Raw genomic sequence first — 23,521 nt, forward strand, 5'->3', positions numbered from 1 at the left:
TGTATTAAGTGGATGGGAAATCAGTTCCAGAGCAGTGGTGTCCTCTCCAAGATATACCTGTCCCTCCAAGCAGTTCTATTAATGCTGCAGAAGAGGTCCATATCCCTAGGCTGATTATTTCTGATATCATTTGACTTGCTGATGAGAAGTAAATCCATCAGTACTGGGTCAGTGTTGTTATAAATAACTTAACTGGAGAAACCGTGTTATAACAGTCCTTGCATTCACTGAAGGGCATGAAGAAAAAGTAAAAGTTCTGAATGTAGAAAGATCTTGACTAATTTAAAAATTCAATATTTAAACATAACTGAATGATTACTTTCAAGACTCTATACTAATTTATTACCAAAAATACAGTAATGATTATTGTTGTTAAGTTGCAGTGTTTTAGTCCATTAAGAAATAAAGCCCTAATGTATCTGCCACACTTACCTGGAATATTATTGCTTTGGAAATTAAAGCATCTTGGCTCCTTATATTGTATATGTGCTCTGGAAAAGGAGTTTAGAAAATACTTAGTAGAAGTTGAGGAGCATGTGACTTTCTTGTTCATCGGCAAAGATAATAGCAGGATCATAATTTTAAAGAACCAACCTTGTTTATTTGGTGGTGAAACTATTCATAGCTAGTCATCTGGACACTTCATTGTGATTATTGTTTCGCAACCAGTTTACCACATGCTTACTGCTTATATTTACCACTATTTGTGTCAAGCTTGCCTTTGTGAGTAAGGCTTTCTCATTTCCTCCGTAGATTAAGGTATTCCCATTCTTTTCTCAGTCTTTCTTATCTTGGATAAGAAAGCAGTTTATGTAGTAGTTCAAATAGCCAAACACAATTAGGGTATGATTATTTTTATTGGTTCTGGCCTGGAAGCATGTCTGAACGCTAAATATTTGTTGTTCCTTTATAGAGTTTTATACTTAACAGAATTTTGTGTTTGAACCAAGTCGGACTAATATTTTATTTTCTGCCAGCTTGACTGAGAACAGATTTTTAATTTCAGAAAGGTAGTATAGTATAGTAGCCTATTTAATTTAGAAAGGAAAGTAATTTAAACTTTAAAAAAGCTTTGGCCAACATTCTTGGGTGAGACTAGGGGTAGAATGAAGGGCTGGGGAGTTTTTTCCCTCCAGGCACAAGAGTCAGGTGGGTAGGATCTGGTTTCGAAATCTTGAGCTCAGTATGCCTGAAGTTCCATGTATATAAGGTAATTCTCCATCTGTGTACCAACTCCAGAGCATTGTCTTCCATATATCATCTTTCCTTCCACCATTGTTTTATTCATGGTATTCCAAGACATAGTCTTCATCACAAAAAGAAGTTGAAATGTGAGTGTTTTAACTATAATATCTGCCTTGTCCACCAGGACTGATGATTATTCAACTCTTTTAGTTTGGTGAAAAGTATGAAGTCCACTTAAGACCGAATACTTTATTAATAGAGAATGTAAAGTAAGTTATACATTAAACAAAAATATCAGTGATGCTAACCATTGAGTAAGAATGTGGTATGAACAAGTAATGCTGCAAGGAAACCTCACAAACTGCATATTACCTTACTTTCTTATCTCTGTGTTACTCAGTTTGGTAACTTTATCCTTTCTTTTTCTTCTCCGTATGCTTCCAGGTACAAGATGATCTGGTATTGCTGGCTGCTATCCCCCTAGCTGTGCTCGACTCTGCTCTCTGCTGGTGGATATCCTTTCTGTGCTTGTCTAACAACCTCCAAAGCTGTTACCTTGTCTGCTAGAAAACCATTTACCTCTGTGCATTTACCAAGGCCTCCTTTGTCTTTTTCATTGCTTTTCTTGCTGCTATACAGCTACTAAACTCAGAAATAGATATTCAGTAATTAAATCAGTTCATTCATTTTGCTGCACTGAATTTTGTTTATTTGTCAGAGCAGGTATTTGGTTTTAAATGATTAGTTAGTGGTTTCTGTGTCTGTTCTTTACCATTCATCATTGACTAACATGTATTACACATTTGACTTTCAAATACTCAGCAAGATTTGGGTTTCTAATGAAACAGGAGCTCTATATTTGAGTTATTACAAGACATCGTTTTGCTCAAAGTAGCCAATTTTGGCAGTGGCACACCTTTTTGAATTTTGTTTGTATGTTTGAACTACTTGTGTGTTATTCAGAAGGAGCTCTTTGTTGTCCTTTTTGTCTGTCAGTGATTCTGTCTATGTATTTAACTTTTGTTTAGTGACTTGTTCTTTTGTTACCAGGTAATTGGGCTGATTATTTCAAACCATTTTCTGCCTCAATATAGAGGGTTATAGTGATACAGTATGACATGCAGATTGTAGCATATGCTGTAGGTAACAGTAACGTTATTTACCACAGGTATACTCCTCAGTCATAAATGAATGAGTCGCAACTCATTAAGTGGTGGTTGCACAGAAAATCATTACCTTTGTTGTTTCTGTAAGATCGCTAGCAGTCATTCATTCCTTTTTAAATGTTCACTTTTCTTCTTGATTGTACAACCATGATGTTGGTATCTATAAGAAATTGGGTGTGAAAGAGTGAAGGCCATGTCTTGGCGAGTTTGGGGCACTTGCCCCCTGCAAAAATGCCTTTTTCCTCCTGTATTAACAAAACTACTACCAGTTGTGTTCATCCAGATGTTAGTTGAGTAAATTCATTGGAACCAACAGTAAAAGACTCTCCTATAGTACTTTATCAAGCCACCTGCATTCTGAAGTTATCTTTTGTCGCTGGTTTTGACACATTCCTGTGCTGTATTGAATTTGTAGCTGTTGACCAGTGTTCATATTTGACTTCAGGTAGATTAGAAATGCTCCAAGCTGAACTGTGCTTGTAGATCCTGCATTACCTACTGTCATCTCAGCCAGAAATTAATGGTTCACTAATAGTAGCCACCTACAAAAGAAATGCAAAGGCCATAGAAAACTTTGCCAACATAATATTTAGGTTTATCACCACTTCTGTTATATGTGAGAGCATCAGTGTCATTCCTTTACCAAAGCCAACTAGTTTCCATAACAACAAAGAACAAACCTGTTTGGCTCACTACTGTTTAAGATTCTAAATTTGGCAAAATTTTCTCACTAGTTGCTAAACTCTCCACTAAAACTCCCAACTGTCACCACAGATCACATAATCTGGCCTGGTCCTACAAATGCTCAAAATTAAAATACAATGCACATACCATAGGTTCTCAGTTCTAGCACCCAAACTCTGACAGTCACTTCCTACTCGCTTTAAACAGTTATCCTCTTACACCAAATTCAGCCCACAGTTTACGTTGCACCTTGCCAAGAAAGCTCAATACACATGCTGCCTATTGGGCTACATCACCTAACTTCACAAACCCTGAGAACAGCTGTTTCATTTTTTCGCAAATCCTGTCTCTCTCTTCATTCAGTAAGTAGTTATTCCTCATCACATTTCCATGCCCCCCATCTTTTTTTCATTTTATTTTGTTTGTACCATTACATTATTGTATATAGCTGTTTCCTTGCATATAAGGTTTGGTACAATGTTCTCTTTGCCTCCTACTTTACTCTGTCTTGTAACTTAACCTGTTTGCTCTTCTCTTGTCTTGTGTGACTCACCCTGGGAGTTGTGCTCTGATAACACATGGATAACTGACAAGCGATATTCAAGGACCCTTTTCAGTTGACAACTAGGAATCTCTGTCTCCCAGTTTTACTCTTTATATTTGCCTCTTTTGGCGTACACCTTGCTATTTTGATTCAGACTTAGAATGATATGCCTGGTTCCATGTTTACATCTTTTTTCATGCCACTCATACAGTTTCTATCATGCATCTAATATGTGTTTTGTGATACTGCCTGGGACATAAAAGTATGTGAAACATTTAAGTTGTGCTGCTGTCACTTGAGCCTTATTTATTTCTTTGGATGACAGCACTACACCCAGCATTGCCCAAAAGGCAAAGCTTTAATCTGAATCCGATTAGTCAGTTGTGGAAGAAGTTGTTAAAAGAATTCCTTAACACTAGGAGAATGGCTGCTTTGCAGTGGAATCCAGCATGTGGGTTTTCAGGAGGGTCTTGTGCATTGTGCTAAGCAGGACTTCTTGAGGATGGAGAAAGTAAGAGCTCAAGAGTTCAGGCAGTGATCTAAACTTCCTCATCAAACAAATCTGCCATCTTGATGATCTTCACCTTTATCTCCCATTTAGCCCGTCAGTTTTGTCAACTTCGGTTGTCCTATTAAGACCCTTTTTTTCTACAGTAACTTCATCTGGAAGGATTTCTAAACTTAAGGACATGTAGAAAATCTTCTACAAGGAGACAGAGTCTTTAAAAACAAGCCAGTCTTTTTTGCCTAAAGTGGTATTTAGACATTCTTTGAATCAATCCATTTTGCTTCCTATCTTCTTCCCCAAAGAAGAGAATAAAGTTGAAAGGATTTTGCACTGCATGACTGTCTTTAAATCCACTGTGTATTTTACAGAGGACAGTACCTGTTATACCAACTTTCATTTGTTTTTCCTTCATGAAAGGAGAACAGATGTAAGACAGTAACCAAACAGATGCTTTTCGAGTGTTTTAACATCTTCAGTAAATCACAATGTACATAATAATATAGGTACATTTTCATTGATAGAAAACAAAACTGTAGTTTAATTTTCATGCTTTATGCATATGTTTTCTTTTTAACAATTATTCTCTCCAGCATTACGTAAATTGCTCAGTTTCTGCCTTCTGTTAAACTTCAGTCGTGAGCATTATTCTGCCTGTATCGTTCTCAACAAATTCTAGTTAGTTCTGTGCAATTTGCTCCTTCCCTTTTCAAAAAAATCCCACCTCCAATTCTTTCATCTGCTTCACAATACTTAGTACTTCAATTATAGCTGGTTTAGATTTTGATTTCCATTTTCTAATAACTGCTTTTTGGCGCCTAATAGCATTAAACTTAATAAGGCCTTGCTATGCCTATGCAGTTCAGATGTTGTGCCCCAGCTGAAAAAGAATAGTTTTCCTTTTTTTTTTTTTTTAAAACATTCTCTTTATTGACATTTCTTGAATAGCATTTCCATTGAGTTCAATATCAAGAACACATATATTAGAACAAAAAACAAAAATAGATGGTGTTAAATACAATGAAATGTAATAGAGCGACAGGATGATGTTATCACATACGATTAGCAAAAAAGTTGAGAAAAATATTAAATCATTCAATAAACTATATACATATATACATATGTACTGCTTGCCAGAAAAACACAACCAATATGTTGACATTGTGGGTCTATTTGGTATGTAATTATTTCTATTGGGGAAGAAAAAAATTAGGCTGGATTATAACAAGTATCCCAAAAGTGTATTGATTATAAGTAAATGGAGGTGAGAGGTGTTGGGGACGGAGTGTAGAGAGAAAATACAGATGTTAAGTTGTCAATCTCGCCTTCATTCTTGCTGGATGGGTCGGCTCCGACTCGGCACTTGCTAAGCTCGAGAGCCACTTTTACCAGCTCGAGGCAGCCCCATATCCCATGATGCAAGGCGGTAAAGACCCAGATCTCGTTTACCGCTTCGCTGATGAGGTACTCCTTTTACCAGCTCTTGGTAAGTAATTTGTTATTCAAATATTAGTCACCCATCCCTCTTTTTTTCTCACATATTTTAGTGTATTTGTCACTTTTAGATAGTTTTAGGGTCTCTAGCTCCTAGTTACTGTTTCCCTAGTTGCTTTTACTAAGTCGGGCCTTCAATCTTCTCCCATCCCTTCCTGTCAGGGCGTGTGTGTGAGTTTATTTTTCTCCCTTTTTAAGTTAATTTTTCTGAATCTGGGACTGTGTGAGTAGTGTGTTTTTGTGTTGTTCTCACTATGTCCAAAGAACCGAGGGTCTCAGGCTTCAAGAAGTGTGACTCGTGCTGTCAGAAGATGTCTCTGACAGACGGTCACACTTCTTGTATCTATTGCCTGGGACCTCTCCACCTGCAGGACTCCTGTGCTGTTTGTCACTCTTTCAGCCAGAGAGTCCTGCAGGAAAGGAGAAATAAATTAATTTTAAGAGGACTACTTAAACCAGAGGGCTCCCCAGCCAACTACCTAAACCAGAGGGCTCCCCGGCCAAGTCTGCTTCGGGTCAGCCCTCTAAGACCTCCAAGGCCCAGGCTTCTGTTACTAAGCCTCCGGCCATGGCTGCGACTCCTTTGGAGTCGAGATCGGCTCCGGCTGGAGCTGATGTCATTCTGACTAAATCTTCGGCACCGATGGCTATCGGTGCCGATACTTTGACTGATACATTGGTGTCGGCTCCGACCGGCTCCAACCACCATGTATGTAAGGGTTCGGTATCGGCGCCGGCCGGCTCCGATACCATTATTTCCTTGCCTGTGTCGGCTCCGGCTGGAGCCGACACATCTTTGACCAGGCGTGGAGCCGATAAATGTTCGGCTCCTTCTGGAGCCGAGGGTTCATCGGCTCCGATGGCTTCGAGGAAGAGATCCAGGTCTCCCTCTTTGGAGCCTATACTTTCGGCTCCGACCTCCCCTCTTCTTTCGGAACGGAGCCATCGGAGCCGATCATCTAGGTCTTCCAGGCTCTCAGACCATGATTTGGAGAGAGTGGTAAGCAGATTGTTAAAATCACAGGCACTAGCCCAGATGCTTCATAGTCCATCTCAACAGACGACTACTAGTCCACACCCTCTTCAAATTCCTCCTTCGACTCTCCTCCAGAGCTCGGAGCCGGAGTCTATTGGAATAGTCACTGCTGTGGCTGCGAGGCAGATACCACCCCTTTCTGCCCCTTCAGCTTCTACTCTTATCTCCTCCTTGAGACCTTCCTTGGAGGGATCCGGTGGTTGGGCTTCCCTGGTCTGCTCGGAGGGGGCGAGTGGCATCGGACCCTTGTCCGACCCTGCTCTCCCCCTCGGGGCTTCGGCCTTGGTGAGCTCGGCTCCGACATCTGCCTCGAGCCTTCCCTTCGTGGGCCGGAGCCCCTGTTTCTGAGCGGGGTCTCTCGGATCTCCCTGGGAGGGGAGCCTTCGAGGTGATGAGGAGTGTGCTGGCCCCTGGGCTCAGTCAGCAGTCTATTCCCTTAGCTCCTCCCTCTATGGTGCCTGTAGATGTCTCTTCCCACTCTCTTGCTCCTGGACCGAGAGATCCATTGCCTCAGGTTTCCCCACTGGGAAGAACCCCCTCTTTCGAGGATTCTCCTGATCCGTCAGGAGATCCTCCGCGTAAGAGGACCTGTAAGAGGAAGCACCTAGACTCCCCTGAGTCTACCACTTCAGATATCGACTTGGATGAGTCGGAGGGGTCCCCAAGATCCCCCTCTGAGGATGTCTCTTTTTCAGACATCCTAGAACTCCTAAAACAGAGGGGAAACTGGCCCTCCATTAATCCCTCCGAGGATGAGTCGGTATACCTAGAGGCTTTTGGATCTCGACCCTCCACCTCCTGGGTGTCTCCGCCTTTCGACCCCCTCATGGAGGTGATAGCTCGGAAGGCGTGGGCATCTCCTGATTCCGTGGAACCAGTTCCCAGGAGGCCTTCTAAATTTATTACAGCCCCTTCCAAGAAACAATTTATTTACAAAAGGTGTCCCTGTTGATGCCATGGTGGTGGCGGCCGCCACCAAGAAGGAACTTGCAGATCCTTCCGTACCAGTCCATCCTCCTAACAAGGATTGTAGGACCATGGACAGGTATGGTAAGCGGATGTTTTCCTCAGCGACCTTTGCCATGCGTTCGCTGAATTATTTATGTCACTTCACCAGACTTCAAAGGGACATCCTTAAAGAATTAAGTGAAGTAGTACAGGATCCTTCAGCTGCAGGGGCTCAGGAGAAGATTGCTTCTCAGCTAGGAATCCTTAACTCCATAACCAACTCCTCCATGCGGCTAATTTCTTATGCAGCAGATGGAGCGAGTAGAGCTGCAGAGACAGGAGTGGCTCTCAGACGTCAGTCCTGGATGCGACTCTGTAATTTTGCAGACCCCTTTAAGGCCCTTCACAAACTCTCCCTTTGATGGGTCAACATTGTTTGGCCCTCAGGTGAAGGATACGTTGACCAGGTGTGAGCAAGACGGCAAGACTCTTTCTGTCAGGAGTCTGCTTTTCCACCCCTTCTAGGCCTTACCCCAAAGGACAGAAGAGGGAAAGATGTGGTTCAAATCTCAGGGAGTCACGCCGACACACATGGTCAGTTTACCCCTAGAGGCAGAGGGGTAATAACACAGACACCGCCTAGGGGCAGAGGGGTCCGCAGAACCAGGGCAACAGAGAGCCCTCTCTGACAAGCCCTTCCAGCATTCCTGAGGTGTTGCCCGACTGTCCACCCTTGGAGGCAGTCGGGAAGATTATCGCTGTACCCAGATGCCTGGCTTTCCTTTCGCAAGACAAATGGGTTCAGTCGATCATATCCGAGGGTTACAAGATTCCTTTCGAGGAAAGTCCTTCCTCACAAAATTCCCTTCCAGACGTTCCACCCGGTCTAAGGGAAATTGCAAAATTAGAAGTATCAAAGCTTCTACAAAAAAGGGCCATTCAGCCAGTTCCAACAGACCATTCAGAGCCCGAATCTACTCAAGGTTCTTTTTGGTTCCCAAAAAGACGGGAGATTGGAGACCAGTATTGGACCTCAGCAGACTCAACAAGTCGGTGAAAAAGACAAGATTTCGGATGGTCACACTTCAATCGATTTTGCCCTTCTTAGGCAAAGACAACTGGATGTGCTCAATAGACCTTCAGGATGCGTACTATCACATAAAAATCCACAGACGCTCCACAAGGTTTCTTCCCTTTCGGCTGGGGTCCAGTCATTTTCAATTCAGAGCCCTGCCCTTTGGTCTCACTACAGCCCCCAGAGTGTTCACCAAATGCATGGCAGTGGTCACGGCTCACCTGAGACGTCAAGGATTCCAGGTGTTTCTGTATCTCGACGACTGGCTCCTCTCAGCCACCACCAGGCATCAACTTCTCCAAGCCAGAGATTACACCCTAAATCTCTGCACTCATTTAGGAATTTCGGTCAACTACGAAAAATCCTCCTTATTGCCCTGCCAATCTATTACTTTTATAGGTGCAAATTTAGACAATGCTCGGATGTCAGCAAACCTAACAAGCCAGAGAATCCTAGATATCCAAAACCATGTGTGGATCATCCTTGCCAGCAAAAAGGTGCAAGCCAGACTGGTCCTGAAAGTATTGGGCCTCATGGCAGCTGCCATTACTCTTCTTCCTTTGGCCCGTTTTTACATGCGTCTCCTTCAATGGATGTTGTTCACCCAATGGTCCTACCAACAGCTTCCCATGCGCCACCAGATCCTGGTGACACAAACTTGCAAAAACCATCTATCCTGGTGGATTTCTTCTCCCCAAGTCCATCAGGGCAGACCCTTTGTTTTCCCGGCCCCGGTAGCCACAGTCACTACGGACGTTTCCCTGATCGGGTGGGGGGGTCATTATCAGGGCAGGATGGTTCATGGGACGTGGCAACCGTTCGAATACCACCGGCACATAAATGTCCTAGAGATGAGAGCAGTGCTTTTAACGTTGCAAGCCCTCAACGACTTTCTTTCCTTAGGAACGATTGCAGTTCACACGGACAACATGTCCGTAGTATGGTACATCAACAAGCAGGGCAGAACCAAGTCCTATCCCTTGTGTCGAGAGGCTCTCAGACTTTGGCAATGGGCGATCTCCTCTCATCGGTTTCTGGTAGCAAAGCATATCCCTGGGAAAACCAACATTTTAGCGGACAGATTGAGCAGAGCTATACTCATGCCTCACGAGTGATCTCTCAAGCAATCTATAATGGAGGAGATTTTTCAGAAGTGGGGCCGCCCATGTTGCGATCTTTTTGCTACTCCCCAAAACAGCAAATGCCCAGTCTTCTTCTCTCTCTTCCCACTTCCGGCCATCCCCCCAGAGACGCTCTTACCCAAGATTGGCCCCAGGGACTTCTTTATGCCTTTCCTCCCTTTCCATTGATACCACAGGTACTCCAGAAAGCTACTGTTTTGAGAGCCAAAATGATTCTCATTGCCCCGTATTGGCCTCAACAAATTTGGTTTCCGTTCCTTCATCGTCATCTTTTGGTGCAGCCGTGGCATCTGGACCCAGTGCCAGATCTTCTGATCCACCAATCGGGTCAGCTGCATCGGTCCATTCCTTCTCTCAACCTCACAGCTTGGTTGCTCCACTTCCTTCCTTAGCCAGGCTTCCTATGATCTTTAACCCCGTTAGGGATATCATAGTAGCTTCCCTTAAATCCTCTACTAGAAGGATTTACTCTAGCAAGTGGAAACGTTTCTCCCTTTGGGCGAAATCGAGAAACATAGATCTCTTTACTACCCCTGTTCATGCAGTTTTGGATTTTCTAGCGGAAATCTTTCACTCGGGTTCTTCATCTTCCACGGTTAAAGTTCAGTTGGCTGCAATCTCGAACTTTCATGTCGGGTTTGCAGATCACAACATTATGTTGTAAAGCTTTTCTGAAAGGAATTTTTCTCCTGAAACCTCATGTCAGGAGTCCTCCTCCACAATGGGACCTAAATCTAGTGCTGACATCCTTAATTCTTCCTCCATTCGAGCCAGCTGCTTCATGTTCACTAAAGTTTCCTTGTCGCTATTACTTTGGCTAGGAGAGTGTCAGAACTTCATGCCCTCTCTGTTCGTCCCCCATATTTGGTCTTCCACAAGGACAGAGTATCCTTGAGAACTAATCCATCCTTTTTGCCCAAGGTTGCTTCAAAAACAAATTTAAACCAATCCATTGATCTCACTGTATTTTTTCCTAATTATTCCATCAGATCGGAACAAAAATTGCATTATCTAGATGTTCACCGCCAACTCGGATATTATTTGGACAGAACAAAGCAATTCAGGAAGTCTGATCAGCTTTTTCTTTCTTATGCTGAAAATAAGAAAGGCCTCCCTGTTTCCAAAGTGACCTTATCTAGATGGCTATCTTCCACCATTTCTGACATTTATCAACTTAGGGGCAAACAACTGTGCTCAAAACCAAAGGCACATTCCACTAGAGGCCTAGCCACTTCTACAGCTTTTCAGGCTAGGCTACCCTTAGATACTATTTGTGCAGCAGCCACTTGGGCCACTCCTCATACCTTTGTTTCTCATTACAAATTGGATTTGGCCTCCAGGAGTAGAGCCAGTTTTGGTTCCACGGTTCTCAAGAGCCTGTTCCATTGAGCCACCCAGGATAGAGGTGCTAGGGACGCGGTCCCATCCAGCAAGAATGAAGGCGAGATTGACAACTTAACATTTAGAAGTTATGTACCTACCATAACGTTCCATGTTAGTTGTCTTCTCTCGCCTTCTTTCATGCAACCCTCCCTCCTGTCCCCCTTGCCTGGACAGACCTTGATCTTCCTTGTCTCTGGAAGATTTTTTTTCCTTGGGCACCAGTTAGTTCTAGTTTTAATTATCTGGTTTCCCCTTACAGCCCTTTAGGCTAGTTGCTCTTCTTTCCTTAGTGGAAAGTTTTTATGCTAGGCAGTTTTCCCTCTAGGTACCAAACGAGATCTGGGTATTTACCGCCTTGCATCATGGGATATGGGGCTGCCTTGAGCTGGTAAAAGTGACTCTCGAGCTTAGCAAGTGCCAAGTCGGAGCCGAGGATCGGCTCCGAACCCATCCAGCAAGAAAGAAGGCGAGAGAAGACAACTAACATGGAACGTTATGGTAGGTACATAACTTCTAATTTTATTCCTTAATAATTGGACATTGGTAGGAGTTAGTGGGTGTTATCTCAGTGTATGATCCATTAGCATGTTCCAAAATTCAACAAAATGTTTATTTTGCTTTTGGGTATGCATTAAAATTTTGTGTGCTGTTATGTATCTAATATAACTGGAAACTGTCCACTTTTATTAAGCATCTGTTGGGTTGTTTGTTTCTGATAACTTGTTGCAGTTAAACTCTTTTTTTCTAGAGGCTCCTTTAGCTGTTTAAAACTTTCATTTAAAGGCTCACTGCTGCTTTTCTGCATTTCTGCAGTTTGTTTCTAAGTAGTGGGGATATTTGTAGCATTTCCATATTCAGGCTTGTATTTGGGCCTAGTGTTTGTGGAGGCTGTGTGTCTGAGCACATATTCAGGGACATCTTGGTTTAGCCAAAGCCATCAGGCATTTCAGTGAGAGAGAATTGTTTGAGGTCATTGGCTGACTGAGGTCACCTGGACTACAGCTTAGACTAAGCACCTCATTGGTTCTTTTGAGATTTCTTTCTTAAAAGCTGTCTCAGGTTTCAACTTTCTGTTACCTAAGAAGTCCATTTCACACTGAGCTAATCAAAGGAAGGACACTGAGCAAACTCGGAGCTGTAATATATAACATTAACTATCCTGTTTTTTGTTTATTTTGTTCTTTACCTTTTTGTTATTTATAGCACTTTGTGTACTGTGTATTTTACTAGCTAGTTTCATTGTGTGTGAGGTATTAACTGGATATTGTCCACTTTTATTAAGCATCTGTTGGGTTGTTTGTTTCTGATAACTTGTTGCAGTTAAACTCTTTTTTCTAGAGGCTCCTTTAGCTGTTTAAAACTTTCATTTAAAGGCTTACTGCTGCTTTTCAGCTGTTAGAAACATGTCTGCAGTTTGTTCCCCCCCCCCCCTGTTGGTATAGTGTTTTTATAGTTGGTAGCTTTGCAGTTGCCCACCCCTAGTGTAAATTTGATCTGGGACCCTCCTCCCAGTCTAGTGTCATTACCTCATTCTATCCAGTACAGGGAGAACATTTGAGAAGGCCAATCAGCTTAGTTTCTGCTACTCCTTTCTCTCTTTCAAAACTTTTTCTAAGCTTGTTTCCTGCCTTTCCTGTGGTAGTCTAACCTGGATATAGATTTGCTGTGTCCAGGACTATTTGTAGGCTTCTAAGCCCCCAAGCCTTTCTGTGTTGGAGGGAAGCATTCTAGCTTAATTTTGTTTCTTAGAACTAGCCAGTTTTTTGTTTCAGCACTTGTTCAGAACTTATTGTAAGCATTAAATAAGCTACAAATTACTACAGCACTCAACTTTCCTCACTGTCTAGAGGAAAACAGTTTCTAGTACTTTGTTTTCTCCTGTCTACCTGATGAGTCTGGACATCTTGGGGCAATGCAGTAATTGCCTCATGTACACAGACAACCCTCTCCTCCTACCACCCAACACTACAACCTGTGAGAGATGCACTTATATAGCCAAACTGGTAGCAAAGCTCTCTTCACCCAAGGCTGGACTAGACAGTCAAGAGGAGAAGGTAAACACTTGCACCACACCACACCACACTCAGCACATAGTCCCTCAAAACCTACACCACCAAAACACACACATAGAAACACAAAACACACACCTACATTCGCAGAGGCTCTCAGTAAAAACCTGCCCAAGCAACAGGGACCTCCAAAGCAGAAACACAAGCAACCTCCACCCCCCAACACAACCCAAATGACACATAGCCCACAAACTCAGTGTGCCACTCAACCACAGCCCATAAGGCATAACAACGTACCCAACACTCTAGTCATAGGTGACTCTATAGTCAGGCACACTGATGTTCCACTCACCAGGCTAAACAAGGAGAAAGTTACTGTCAGCTGCCTGTCGGGTGCCAGGATCCGCCACATAATGCATGCACTCAGGTCACTCCACAACAAGTACAAATATGACTCTGTCATTGTCCATGTTGGTGTGAATGACCTGAGACGTACCTCCTTGGACTACATGAAAAGGGACATGGAGGAGCTGTCCGCTGTTGTAGCCCAGGCAGGTATGACCCTAGCCCTGAGTAGCATCCTGCCATCACCCAGAATGATACCACAGTACAAGGGCAAAATGATTGACTTCAACAATTGGCTAAGCTTCTGGTGTCATTCTAAGGGGATCCAATATCTGTCTGCCTGGGATGACATGATCGACAAGCCACGATGCTTTGCCAGAGATGGCCTGCACCTGTCGGCCCTGGGATTCCGGATACTGGCTAAGGGTCTAGCCACCCCTATAGTGCCTTTTTTAGACAAGGTTCAAATGACAAATTCACTACCCTAACAGGTAGAGGCAAGAAGAATCCGAGGGTATTGCTACTCAGTGCTAGAAGTCTAAACCTCAAAATGCACTCTCTCGAGACACTCCTTAAAATGGAGAACATCGACATCTGTGCAGTGACAGAGACCTGGTTCAAGGCTCCAGAGAATACCCCTGCATTATCAAGCTATAATTCGTACCACACCTTTCGGCCACCTAACCTGGACCGAAACACTGAAGGTGGAGGCGTGTCCACACCTCCAGGCTAGTTGCTCAGCATAATGCATCCGAGATTATCCAAGTGCAGCTAACTCTGGGCAAGACTGCAATCCAAATTGTAGCTTGCTACAGATCCCCCACCATGTCCCAGGATTCCCACTCCTCATTTCTTAATACACTGGAAAATATTATTGTACAACCTAACACCCTAATAATGGGCGATTTCAACTACCCTACCATTAACTGGAAAACTACTCATGTACCAACTCTTGTGCTCAACGTTTTCTGGAATTCATAAATTCCAGTGCCATGGATCAACTTATCCAGACCCCCAACAAGGGCAGCAATATCCTAGACCTGGTTATTACCAACACGGGCAACTGGTGCTCCACACCAGAGGTCAATTCCTCGTTGGTCAGATCCGACCATAAGCTAATCACCCTAGACATCCACATTCCTCCCCCACCCCCCATTAGGGAAACCACAGTAAAAAATTTCTCCAAAGCCAACTTCATGCTTCTTAAGACAGAAGTGGCAAACTTCACAACACCCATGCTGACGGACAGTAGAGGTATGACTGCTGAATCCTACACAAATGCACTTTATAAGCACTTACATGAGTGCATGGATCGTGCAATCCCTAACAGAACCAAGATGCTATCCTCCAAAAAAAGGAAGCCAATCTGGCGGTTCCCTGCCATAAACAAACTCTACAACAGAAGAAAGAAACTGTTGCAAAAAAGTCCCATGATTGGAGAAACTCCCTGGTCAGCTTCAGTAAGAAGCTGAGATCCCTCATAAAATCCTCCAAAGCTAGTTATGTAAACAAAATCGCCACTGACTCTAATGACAACCACAAAGGATTCTATAGCTATGTCAAGAATCTCAGTGGCAACACTCAGATCTGCTCTGAGTTACAGCACAATGGCACTAAATATACAGAACCAACGGATATTGTCATCATCCTGGCAGATAGGTTCAGTGCTAACTTTACCCCTCTGTCATCCCCTAAAGGGCCCATCTCTATACCAGAAGAATGCAAAGTTCCTGTAATCACAGCTGCACAGGTAAAAAACACACTATCCAAAGCCAAGAACACAGCATCCATGGGACCTGATGACATCCCAGGCTGTGTTCTACATGAACTACAGAATGAACTGGCACCCCACCTAAGTACCATGTTCAATCATAGCCTCACCTCAGGCTATGTGCCCACTGAATGGCGCACAGCGACAGTTATCCCACTCCACAAAGGGGGAGCCACCACAGACCCTGGAAACTACTGCCCCATTAGCCTAACGAGCCTGGTCTGCAAGGCTATGGAGCATATCATCATGGAACTTATAAACAATGACATTGGTAATCTCCAAACTCAGGACCCCACCCAGTTCAGGTTTGTAAAAGGCAGATCATGTCTCCTAAACCTGATAGACTTCTTTGAAGCAGTCACAAAAAACGTAGATGAGGGTAAGGTGGTTCACACAGACTATCTAGATCTCGCCAAGGCTTTTGACACCATCCCCCACTCTGGAATTATAGATAAACTCACTAAACTAGGTATAAATCCCTATGTCACAAGATGGGTTGCCAACTGGCTCACTGACAGAACCCACACTGTGAAAGTAGCAGACTCCAAATCCAGCTTCAGACCAGTGACAAGTGGAGTACCACAGGGTTCAGTCCTGGGTCCTCTCCTGTTTGGTATCTACCTCTTTGAAGTACAGGCCAACACAGAAGGTCTTTGCCTAACGAAGTTCGCAGATGACTGCAAACTAGGAGCCATAATCAAAACTCCAAACGACGTGGACATCCTACAAAAGGGCCTTGCTGAGACAGATGCCTGGTGTCAAAGCCATGGCCTCAAGCTCAATGCCAAAAAGTGCATTGTCATTCCTTTTGGTAAAAACTCAGTACCCATGAACTACCACATAAGTGGTAGTCTACTTAACACCGAAAGTGTGATAAGAGACCCTGAGACACAGGTGGCCAGTAGTCTCTCCTTTGATAATCACATCGCCACAGTAGTCAGGAAATCCTTCTATGTGGCACACCTCATCACAAAAGGTTTCTCATCCAGGAAAAAGAGGCCATTGTTCCCCTCTACTCGTCACTCATTAGACCCATTATAGAGTACAATGCCCCTTTTGGTATGTACCTCACAAGACATCTACAACAACTGGAAAGGCCACAGAAATACCTCACAAAGAGGATTACCGGCCTCAAAGAGATGCCCTATGCAGACCGTCTCAAAAAACTGCAGCTTTACTCCATCGCATATCGCCTACTCAGAGGCAATCTCTGCCTAACACACAAAGCTATGTCAAACCCAGAGCTTTTAGACATGCTCCACTTAAAGAAATCCCAATCCCTACGAGCTACACGCTCTAGGGACCTAAACCTCGACACCACAATAAACAGAACATGCTGGAGGGATAGATTCCTGTCCCAGAGACTTCCCATACTCTGGAACAAACTGCCTATCTATATCAAACAAAGCTCCTCAGTAGCACTCTTCAAGAAAAATCTTGATGATTGGATGGGAGATAGGAAATTCACCCCGGGAATCACTTCTATGGCTCTGCTCGACAGTGGCACAGGAAAATAATTTTCTTGGGTGGCGAAAGCCAGGGTACCTTTGGCTAGGCTTATATAGGCCCTAGGGCCAATAGCCTAGTAATGTTCTTTGTTCTTTCCAGTGGTGAGAATCAAACCTTGCACCTTGTGATTGAAAGACATGCACACTAACCACTGTACCATTTGTCCTTTCATACCTACCTATGAACCTATTTGACTGAATTCATTCCTAGACATCTGAGTTCTGTCTTTCCAGTTCAGTTTAATATAATACTTTATAAGTGTGAATAGTGTAATTAATATTCTTTCTTTAGCTTCACAGGGGGAACATATAATAGGGCAAATTTCCAAGATAATGTAGATTTCTCATATCCCATTTTGCTTAATCTGACTTTGAGTGAACACCATAATTTTTATGAGTATTTACAGCTCCATAACATATGAAGTAGGTCAGCATTGTGGCTATCACAATGTGGACATAAGGGGGATGAAGTAAGTTTAAATTTGTTTATTTGTGTCTGGGTAAGGTACGCATTATTTAGTATCATGAACTGAGTGTATCTCAGTTTTCTGAAGGGAATATATTTAATTGTCATTTGAATAGATCGAGTCATTTGGTCATTAGAAATTAGTGGATCTATGTCACGCCAGTATTTTGAGAAAAGTATCTCTTCTTGGTACCTTATTGGCATTATGAGTTTGTACAAGCAGAGTATCATTTTCTTTCTCAGTGTTAGTAGAGACCAGAGTGTTTTGACTAAACTTATATCTCTCTGTGTGATTGTAGGATTTTTAGTATACTGGCACACATATCTCTGATTTGTCTTAGCATAATTAGGTATTGTTTAGGTAAGTTAAAAGTTCTCCGCTTTGTGAGAGATTGATTCCTATATGAATAAAGGTCTAACACCATCAGTTCCTTTAGCAAGGGGTATGGTTTTAAGTGTAACATTTTATCATTAATCTTAAGATTAGGATTCATATGTAGAGGTTGCATTATAATAAAGGCATTATATAAATTCAATGAGTTGATAAGTTTTTGCAGCGCCTTAATTTTGTCTTCAATTGTTTTATGTAACTTCATGTTCTTAAAACTATTTTTGTCCAAGAAAGGGAGAGCCTGGGGATTTATGTTTAATGATTTAACATCGTTATAGTATAGGATTATCCAAGTAGGAGAACATATTTTTTTTTGCTTGGATTATATTCAGATATTCCCAGTACCCTTTTGACACTTATTTTGTTATAGTATAGTTTAAAGTCTGGGAGAACTAAGCTTCCTTTTTCTTTAGGGAGAATCATTTTTTTATATGCAACTCTGACTGATTTAGGATACCATACAAACTTGGAGAAAGAGTAGTGTAATTTGTGGAAGAAGTTAGCTTGTATTGGTATGTCAGTAACATTGAATAGGTATAACATTCTGGGTAGAATGTTCATTTTGATAATGGCAGCCCTGGCTAGTACAGATAAATGAAGTTTTTCCCATCTATGAAGGTCCTGTTGTATTGTTGACCATAGGTTTGTTACATTGCTTTGGTACACCAATGATGGGTGTTGATGAAAAATAATTCCGAGGTGTTTCATAGTGTGCTTAAATTTAATTTCTGTGGGCAGTGGGTATATTATTAGTTTGGAGGGTAGATTGGCAGGAAATACTAGTGATTTTTCTGAGATTATTGTATAATTAGAGAATTTTGAGTAGTCGCTTATAAAGATTAAGATTTTCTCAGTATCACAGCTCTGTATTGTAAAATATAGGTTCAGGTCATCTGCGAAGGCTGTAAAAGGAATCGTATTATATAAATTAGGTATTTGTTGATAGTTTTTTTGTGTAGAAATAATGATTCTATATACAAATTGAAGAGATGTGGTGACTCAGGGGGGCATCCTTGTCTAGTTTCATTTTTAATATCTATTCTAGAAGAGAACCTTTTATTAATTTGTAGTATAGTATGTGCTTTGGAGTATAATACTTTAATGAATGTTATAAATTCTGGGGGAATGTTGAAATACGGTAGTGTTGAAAATAAGAATTTTTGATTGATTCTGTTGAAACCCTTAGAAACCCTTAGATGCGTCTATTACGAGAGCAAAGAGCGGAGAGTTTTTCTGACTAGACAAGGTAGTCATAGCATCCAGTGTTATGGTGTTGTCATAGGTTTGTCTTTGTTGAATAAAACCAGACTGATAGGGTGAAATGATGCTAGTTATCACTGTTTTTAATCTGCTGGCTAAGATGGAGGCAAGTATCTTTGTCCACATTGATTATAGTTGTGGGTCTGTAGTTTCCCAGGTTTGTAGGGTAAGCTCTGTCTTTAAGAACAAATATTGTTTTGATGCATTTAGATGCTGATCAGTAATATTATTAATAATAAGGTAGTTAAAAAGATTTAGTAATATTTTAGGAGTTGTTAGAGTAAAAGCTTTATAAAATTCCACTGTGAATCCGTCTGGTCCTGGGGATTTACTCGACTTAAGATTTTTAATGGCTGTAATTACTTCTTGTAGTGTGATGGGAGATGAGAGGTGTTCTTTCCAACACTCTCACAAGATCAGAGAGTTTAGTTGTTACAAGAATATTTCCATTTCCTGGTTTGTTATAGTGTTGAATTGTTCTGTGTATGCATGCGAGTACAATTCCTCAAATAGTTAGACCTTGTCCTGGTTGGAGTTGTGCTTTTTATCTTTGTATACAAGTTCTGGAATAATTTGTAGAGGTTTTCTTTGATTTATTTGGTTGGCTAGGAGTTTGGATGGCATTTGTGTCCATTCAGCATAACTGGCTATTGTTTTTATTTCTTAAAAAGAGAGATTATTAGCATTTAAAGGCATAGTTCTTTCTGTTCTAGAGCTAATTGTTTTTCTTTTTCTTGGTCATAGTTTGTTTGTAATTTATTTTCAAGTTCAGTAATTTTGTTTTTGAGTGATATCTCTTCAGCTGTTTGTTTTTTTTTTTTCTTGTAGTACGATGCGTTACTGATCATTATTCCTCTAATTGCCGCCTTCGCAGAGGCCTATTGGATATCAAAGGGCATTTGGGAAGAGTCAGATTGTGTAAGAAGGTCTTTAAGTATGTTTTCTACTTCCTGAATTATTTCCTCTTTAGTTAACAGAATGGGATTTAAGGTCCAGTTAAATTGATTAGTGTTGTCATCTGTCTTTCCAAACCAGCTAATAATAAGCGTAATTTTGGAGTGATCTGAGAAGAATCTTAGATCTGTATTATGTGCTATACTTAGTATTTCTGCATCGGTTGCTGTCACTTAAGGACTCACGCCAGGTCATCAGTAGTGTAAAGTAAGGCAGCTGACGCCATTACATCAGTCTTTCTTGCCTTGGAGCCCGAAGCAGAAGCAGTTTGCACGAGTGCCAGTCGGCCGCTACCTGAGTTTTTGTCTACCGAATTCTTCTGAAGCTAAGTACCCCATTGGGGATCCTTTTTTCTTGCATAAACCAACGTCAGAAAAAGTTAATAGTTGTCTCTCCTGTGGAAAACAAATACCACACCGGGATTTCCACTGTTACTGTGTCACTTGTTTAGGCTCAGACCTCGTCGTCCCCCGTTGTCGCTTCTGTGCTTTGCTCAATGCCAGAACCATCCATTGTCAGGCCCTTATTGTAGCCAGATTTTTTCAGTCACAGTACTCAAATTCCTATATGGCTTCGGTAAGCCATCTGACAGCAGAAAAAACATAAAGATAAAGACAGCGAGACCGCACAGGTCCAAACCTACCGACGACGCTTCCGTAAAGCTAGTCATCAGTTCTCTGGTACTCGGGCGCTTTCACAGGCCACTGTCGAGACCCTTTCAGAGTCCTGTATGCTGCATAACTCTTCTTCGACTAAGGATCCTGCAGACGTCTCTACCTTGGTTGGGTCCAGAGCCGCTGAGCAGGCACCGGCTTCCGAAGAAGTCCTTCACATTACGGAATCTCGACACAAACAGACATCTTCTTTTGCGACTACCGTTCTTTCAAAAATGAACAAGTTTCTTAAGCCCAGGGTATGAACCAAACCCAAGAAACCGATGACCCACTCTCAGGAGCCTGCTACCTTGCCTCAGTCTCAAATGCTTACACTGGTAGAAGACCTTATCATGTTGATCAGGGGAAGCTGAGCTGCCCCCTCCAAAAGGAAAAAAAGATCTGTCCCCTGTAGTTTTGTCTGAACAAGAGTCAGATGAATCTGATACATCTGAATATGAAGACATGCAACCCCTGTCCACTTATGATGATTGTAATGCAGATGATTCCATTCCTTCAGCCTCTCCCCCAGAGGATTGTTCCCTTGGGGAAACCCTGCATACTTTGAGGGAGCATTTCCAATGGGAGAATCAGGACTACCCTCAGTCTAAAAAGAGACTCAGTGAATTCCTAGATCTTCCACAACACAGACCCTTGGCCATCCCCCCAGTCCTCGATGTTGTAGAGGATGTTTTCCTCGAATCTAGCTCGACTCCTGATGCCCTTCCTCCAGCTCCCAGAAAACCAGACAGGTACTACAGAGTCCCTGACTCTCACAAATATCTTTTTAAAAATCCTACAGCTGACTCTGAGGTCATTTCTCAAGGGCCAAAAGGGATTAAAGCTACCTCTGCTAAGAATCCCACCCCCTCAGACAGGGATTCCCGAGCAATGGACAGATGGGGTAAAAAACTATACACCTTGGCTACTCTTGCTGTCAGGGCACTAAATTGTCAGTTCCATATGCTGAAATTTCAGCAACATACATTGGAACTCCTTAAACAAAAACATGTCTTCCTTTCCTGCTTGGGCAGAATCTAAAGATTTACAAGAGTTACTGCATTCTGCAAGTCAAGTAACTAAACGCACCTTGCACTGTGGTTTTGACGCCCTAGAAGCTTATTGCAGGGCAGCACTGGATCTGTCATTAGAAGGCATGTATGGCTTAAGGAACATCCCATGCCAGACCATGTCATATCTAAATTGTTGCATGCCCCCTTGCACAAAGTTAACTTATTTGGCACTAAGGCAGTAGCGGTCTTAAAAAAGATGGAAGAAAAAGCAAAATCTATGCAAACAGTTAAGGATTTCTTGCAGGTCCAGCCCGCTAGGTTCAGCAGGCATTGTCTCTCCAAACACTGGCCCTTTCCTGCTCCCAGTAAACCAGCCTAGCCTAGGCCCTATGGAAACAGACCACCCAGACAACAGCCAGAGGGAATGCAGAGATCTAAGTAATGGACAACCTCCACTTCAAAACCATGGAGTTCTAAGACACCCCTTACGGTAAGATCTCACAATGACTCACCTCCTCCACCACCTCTCTCTGCCCACCTTCACTTACCCCTAGGAGGAAAACTCTCCTTTCACACAAGCACCTGGGCCACCATTACCAAGGACCACTGGGTTCTGAACATTGTGTCTCAGGGATACAGATTTTCCATCCACACCCTTTCAACCCCAGAACTAGCACCAAATCAGTGGGCAGAGGCTCAAAAGCAAATCCTTTCCCTGCTCTCTATGAGGGCAGTAAAGCACATTCCTGCAGAACAGATAGGTCAAGGTTTCTACTCTAGTACCTAGAAAAGAGGGCACTTGGTGCCCCATCCTTGATTTATCCATTCTAAACACCTTCCTGGTGATCCCAAAATTCAAAATGCTCACCCACCAGCAGCTGCTACCCATGCTCTCCAAGGACGCTTGGCTAGCCACCTAGATCTAAAAGAGGCCTACCTCCACATTCTTCTCAGGGAATAATGCAGGAAATATCTCCGCTTCAGGGCAGGATTTCAACTCTTTCAGTTCTCTGCACTTCCCTTTGGCTTATCTACAGGTCCCAGAGTTTTCACAAAATGTCTGGCTCCAGCCATTGCCTTTTGCAGACAAAGAAATATTCAGATTTACCCATACTTAGATGACTGCCTTATTCAGGCAGACAGCCACGAAAAGCTGCTCAAGCACCTGGCCTTTGTAAAGACCCTCCTAACCTCTCTAGGGTACACAGTCAATGAAAAGAAATTTAAGCAGGTGCCTACCCAAAGGATAATCTTCCTGGGAGCAAGTCTGGGCACAGCATCCCAGATGGCATGCCTTACACCAGAGAAACAATTTTTCCTGACAACCTACTTCTCTCAACTAGCCACCAGGCCCCAGCTAACTGCAAGGAAGATCCTGCAAGGTCTGGGTTTCATGGCATCTTGCATACTACTCATTCCATATGCCAGACTGCATATGAGGAAACTTCAGTGGTACCTAAAGAGCCTTTGGCGTTGACACTCTCAAAACCTGGAAACTCTTCTACCTATAATTCCTTGCCTCAGAAAAGATTTTCTTTGATGGGCAACAGCATGGTCCCTCAACAAGGGACTGCCTTTCTCCCCACCCGACCCTCACCACAGATGCATCAGGCTATGCTTGGGGTGCACACCTGGACGGCAGGTGCATACAAGTCCAATGGAGCCCATAGCAAATCCCTCTGCACATCAGTCAAAAAGAGATGATGGCTGTGCAGCATGCCTTGATAGCTTTCAAGCCCCTTCTCTCTCCATGGGCTCTCCTGATAACAACAGTGAGCACCACTGTGATGTGGTACATCATCAACAAGCAGGGTGGGACTCACTCCTACCCTCTATGCAGGCTGGTCATGACCCTTTGGCACACAGCCTCTGCCATGCAACTACACCTGTTAGCACAATTCCTACCAGGCTCTCTCTCAACTCTCTGGCAGACCAATTTAGCAGAAATCTTCTGAACCTACACGAGTGGCAACTCAGCAGAAGTACCTT

At 42.8% G+C, this 23,521-nt stretch overlaps 1 protein-coding gene across 2 annotated transcripts in view; it reads left to right on the forward strand.

Annotated features, from left to right (window-relative positions):
- LOC122787514 (transmembrane protein 87A-like) overlaps window positions 1-23,521 on the forward strand; it is a 1,268,634-nt gene that overhangs the window by 998,623 nt on the left and 246,490 nt on the right. Inside the window, exon 14 of one of the 2 annotated variants that reach the window (XM_044054387.1) lies at window positions 1,630-1,698. The exons of the other annotated variant lie outside the window; for it this stretch is intronic. Coding sequence (XP_043910322.1) covers window positions 1,630-1,698 — 69 coding nt within the window. The remainder of the gene's footprint in view (window positions 1-1,629; window positions 1,699-23,521) is intronic. 2 annotated transcript variants of the gene reach the window in all.

Source organism: Protopterus annectens, chromosome 1.part0 (genome assembly GCF_019279795.1).
Source record: "Protopterus annectens isolate FY-2018-M chromosome 1.part0, PAN1.0, whole genome shotgun sequence".
NCBI lineage: Eukaryota > Metazoa > Chordata > Ceratodontiformes > Protopteridae > Protopterus > Protopterus annectens.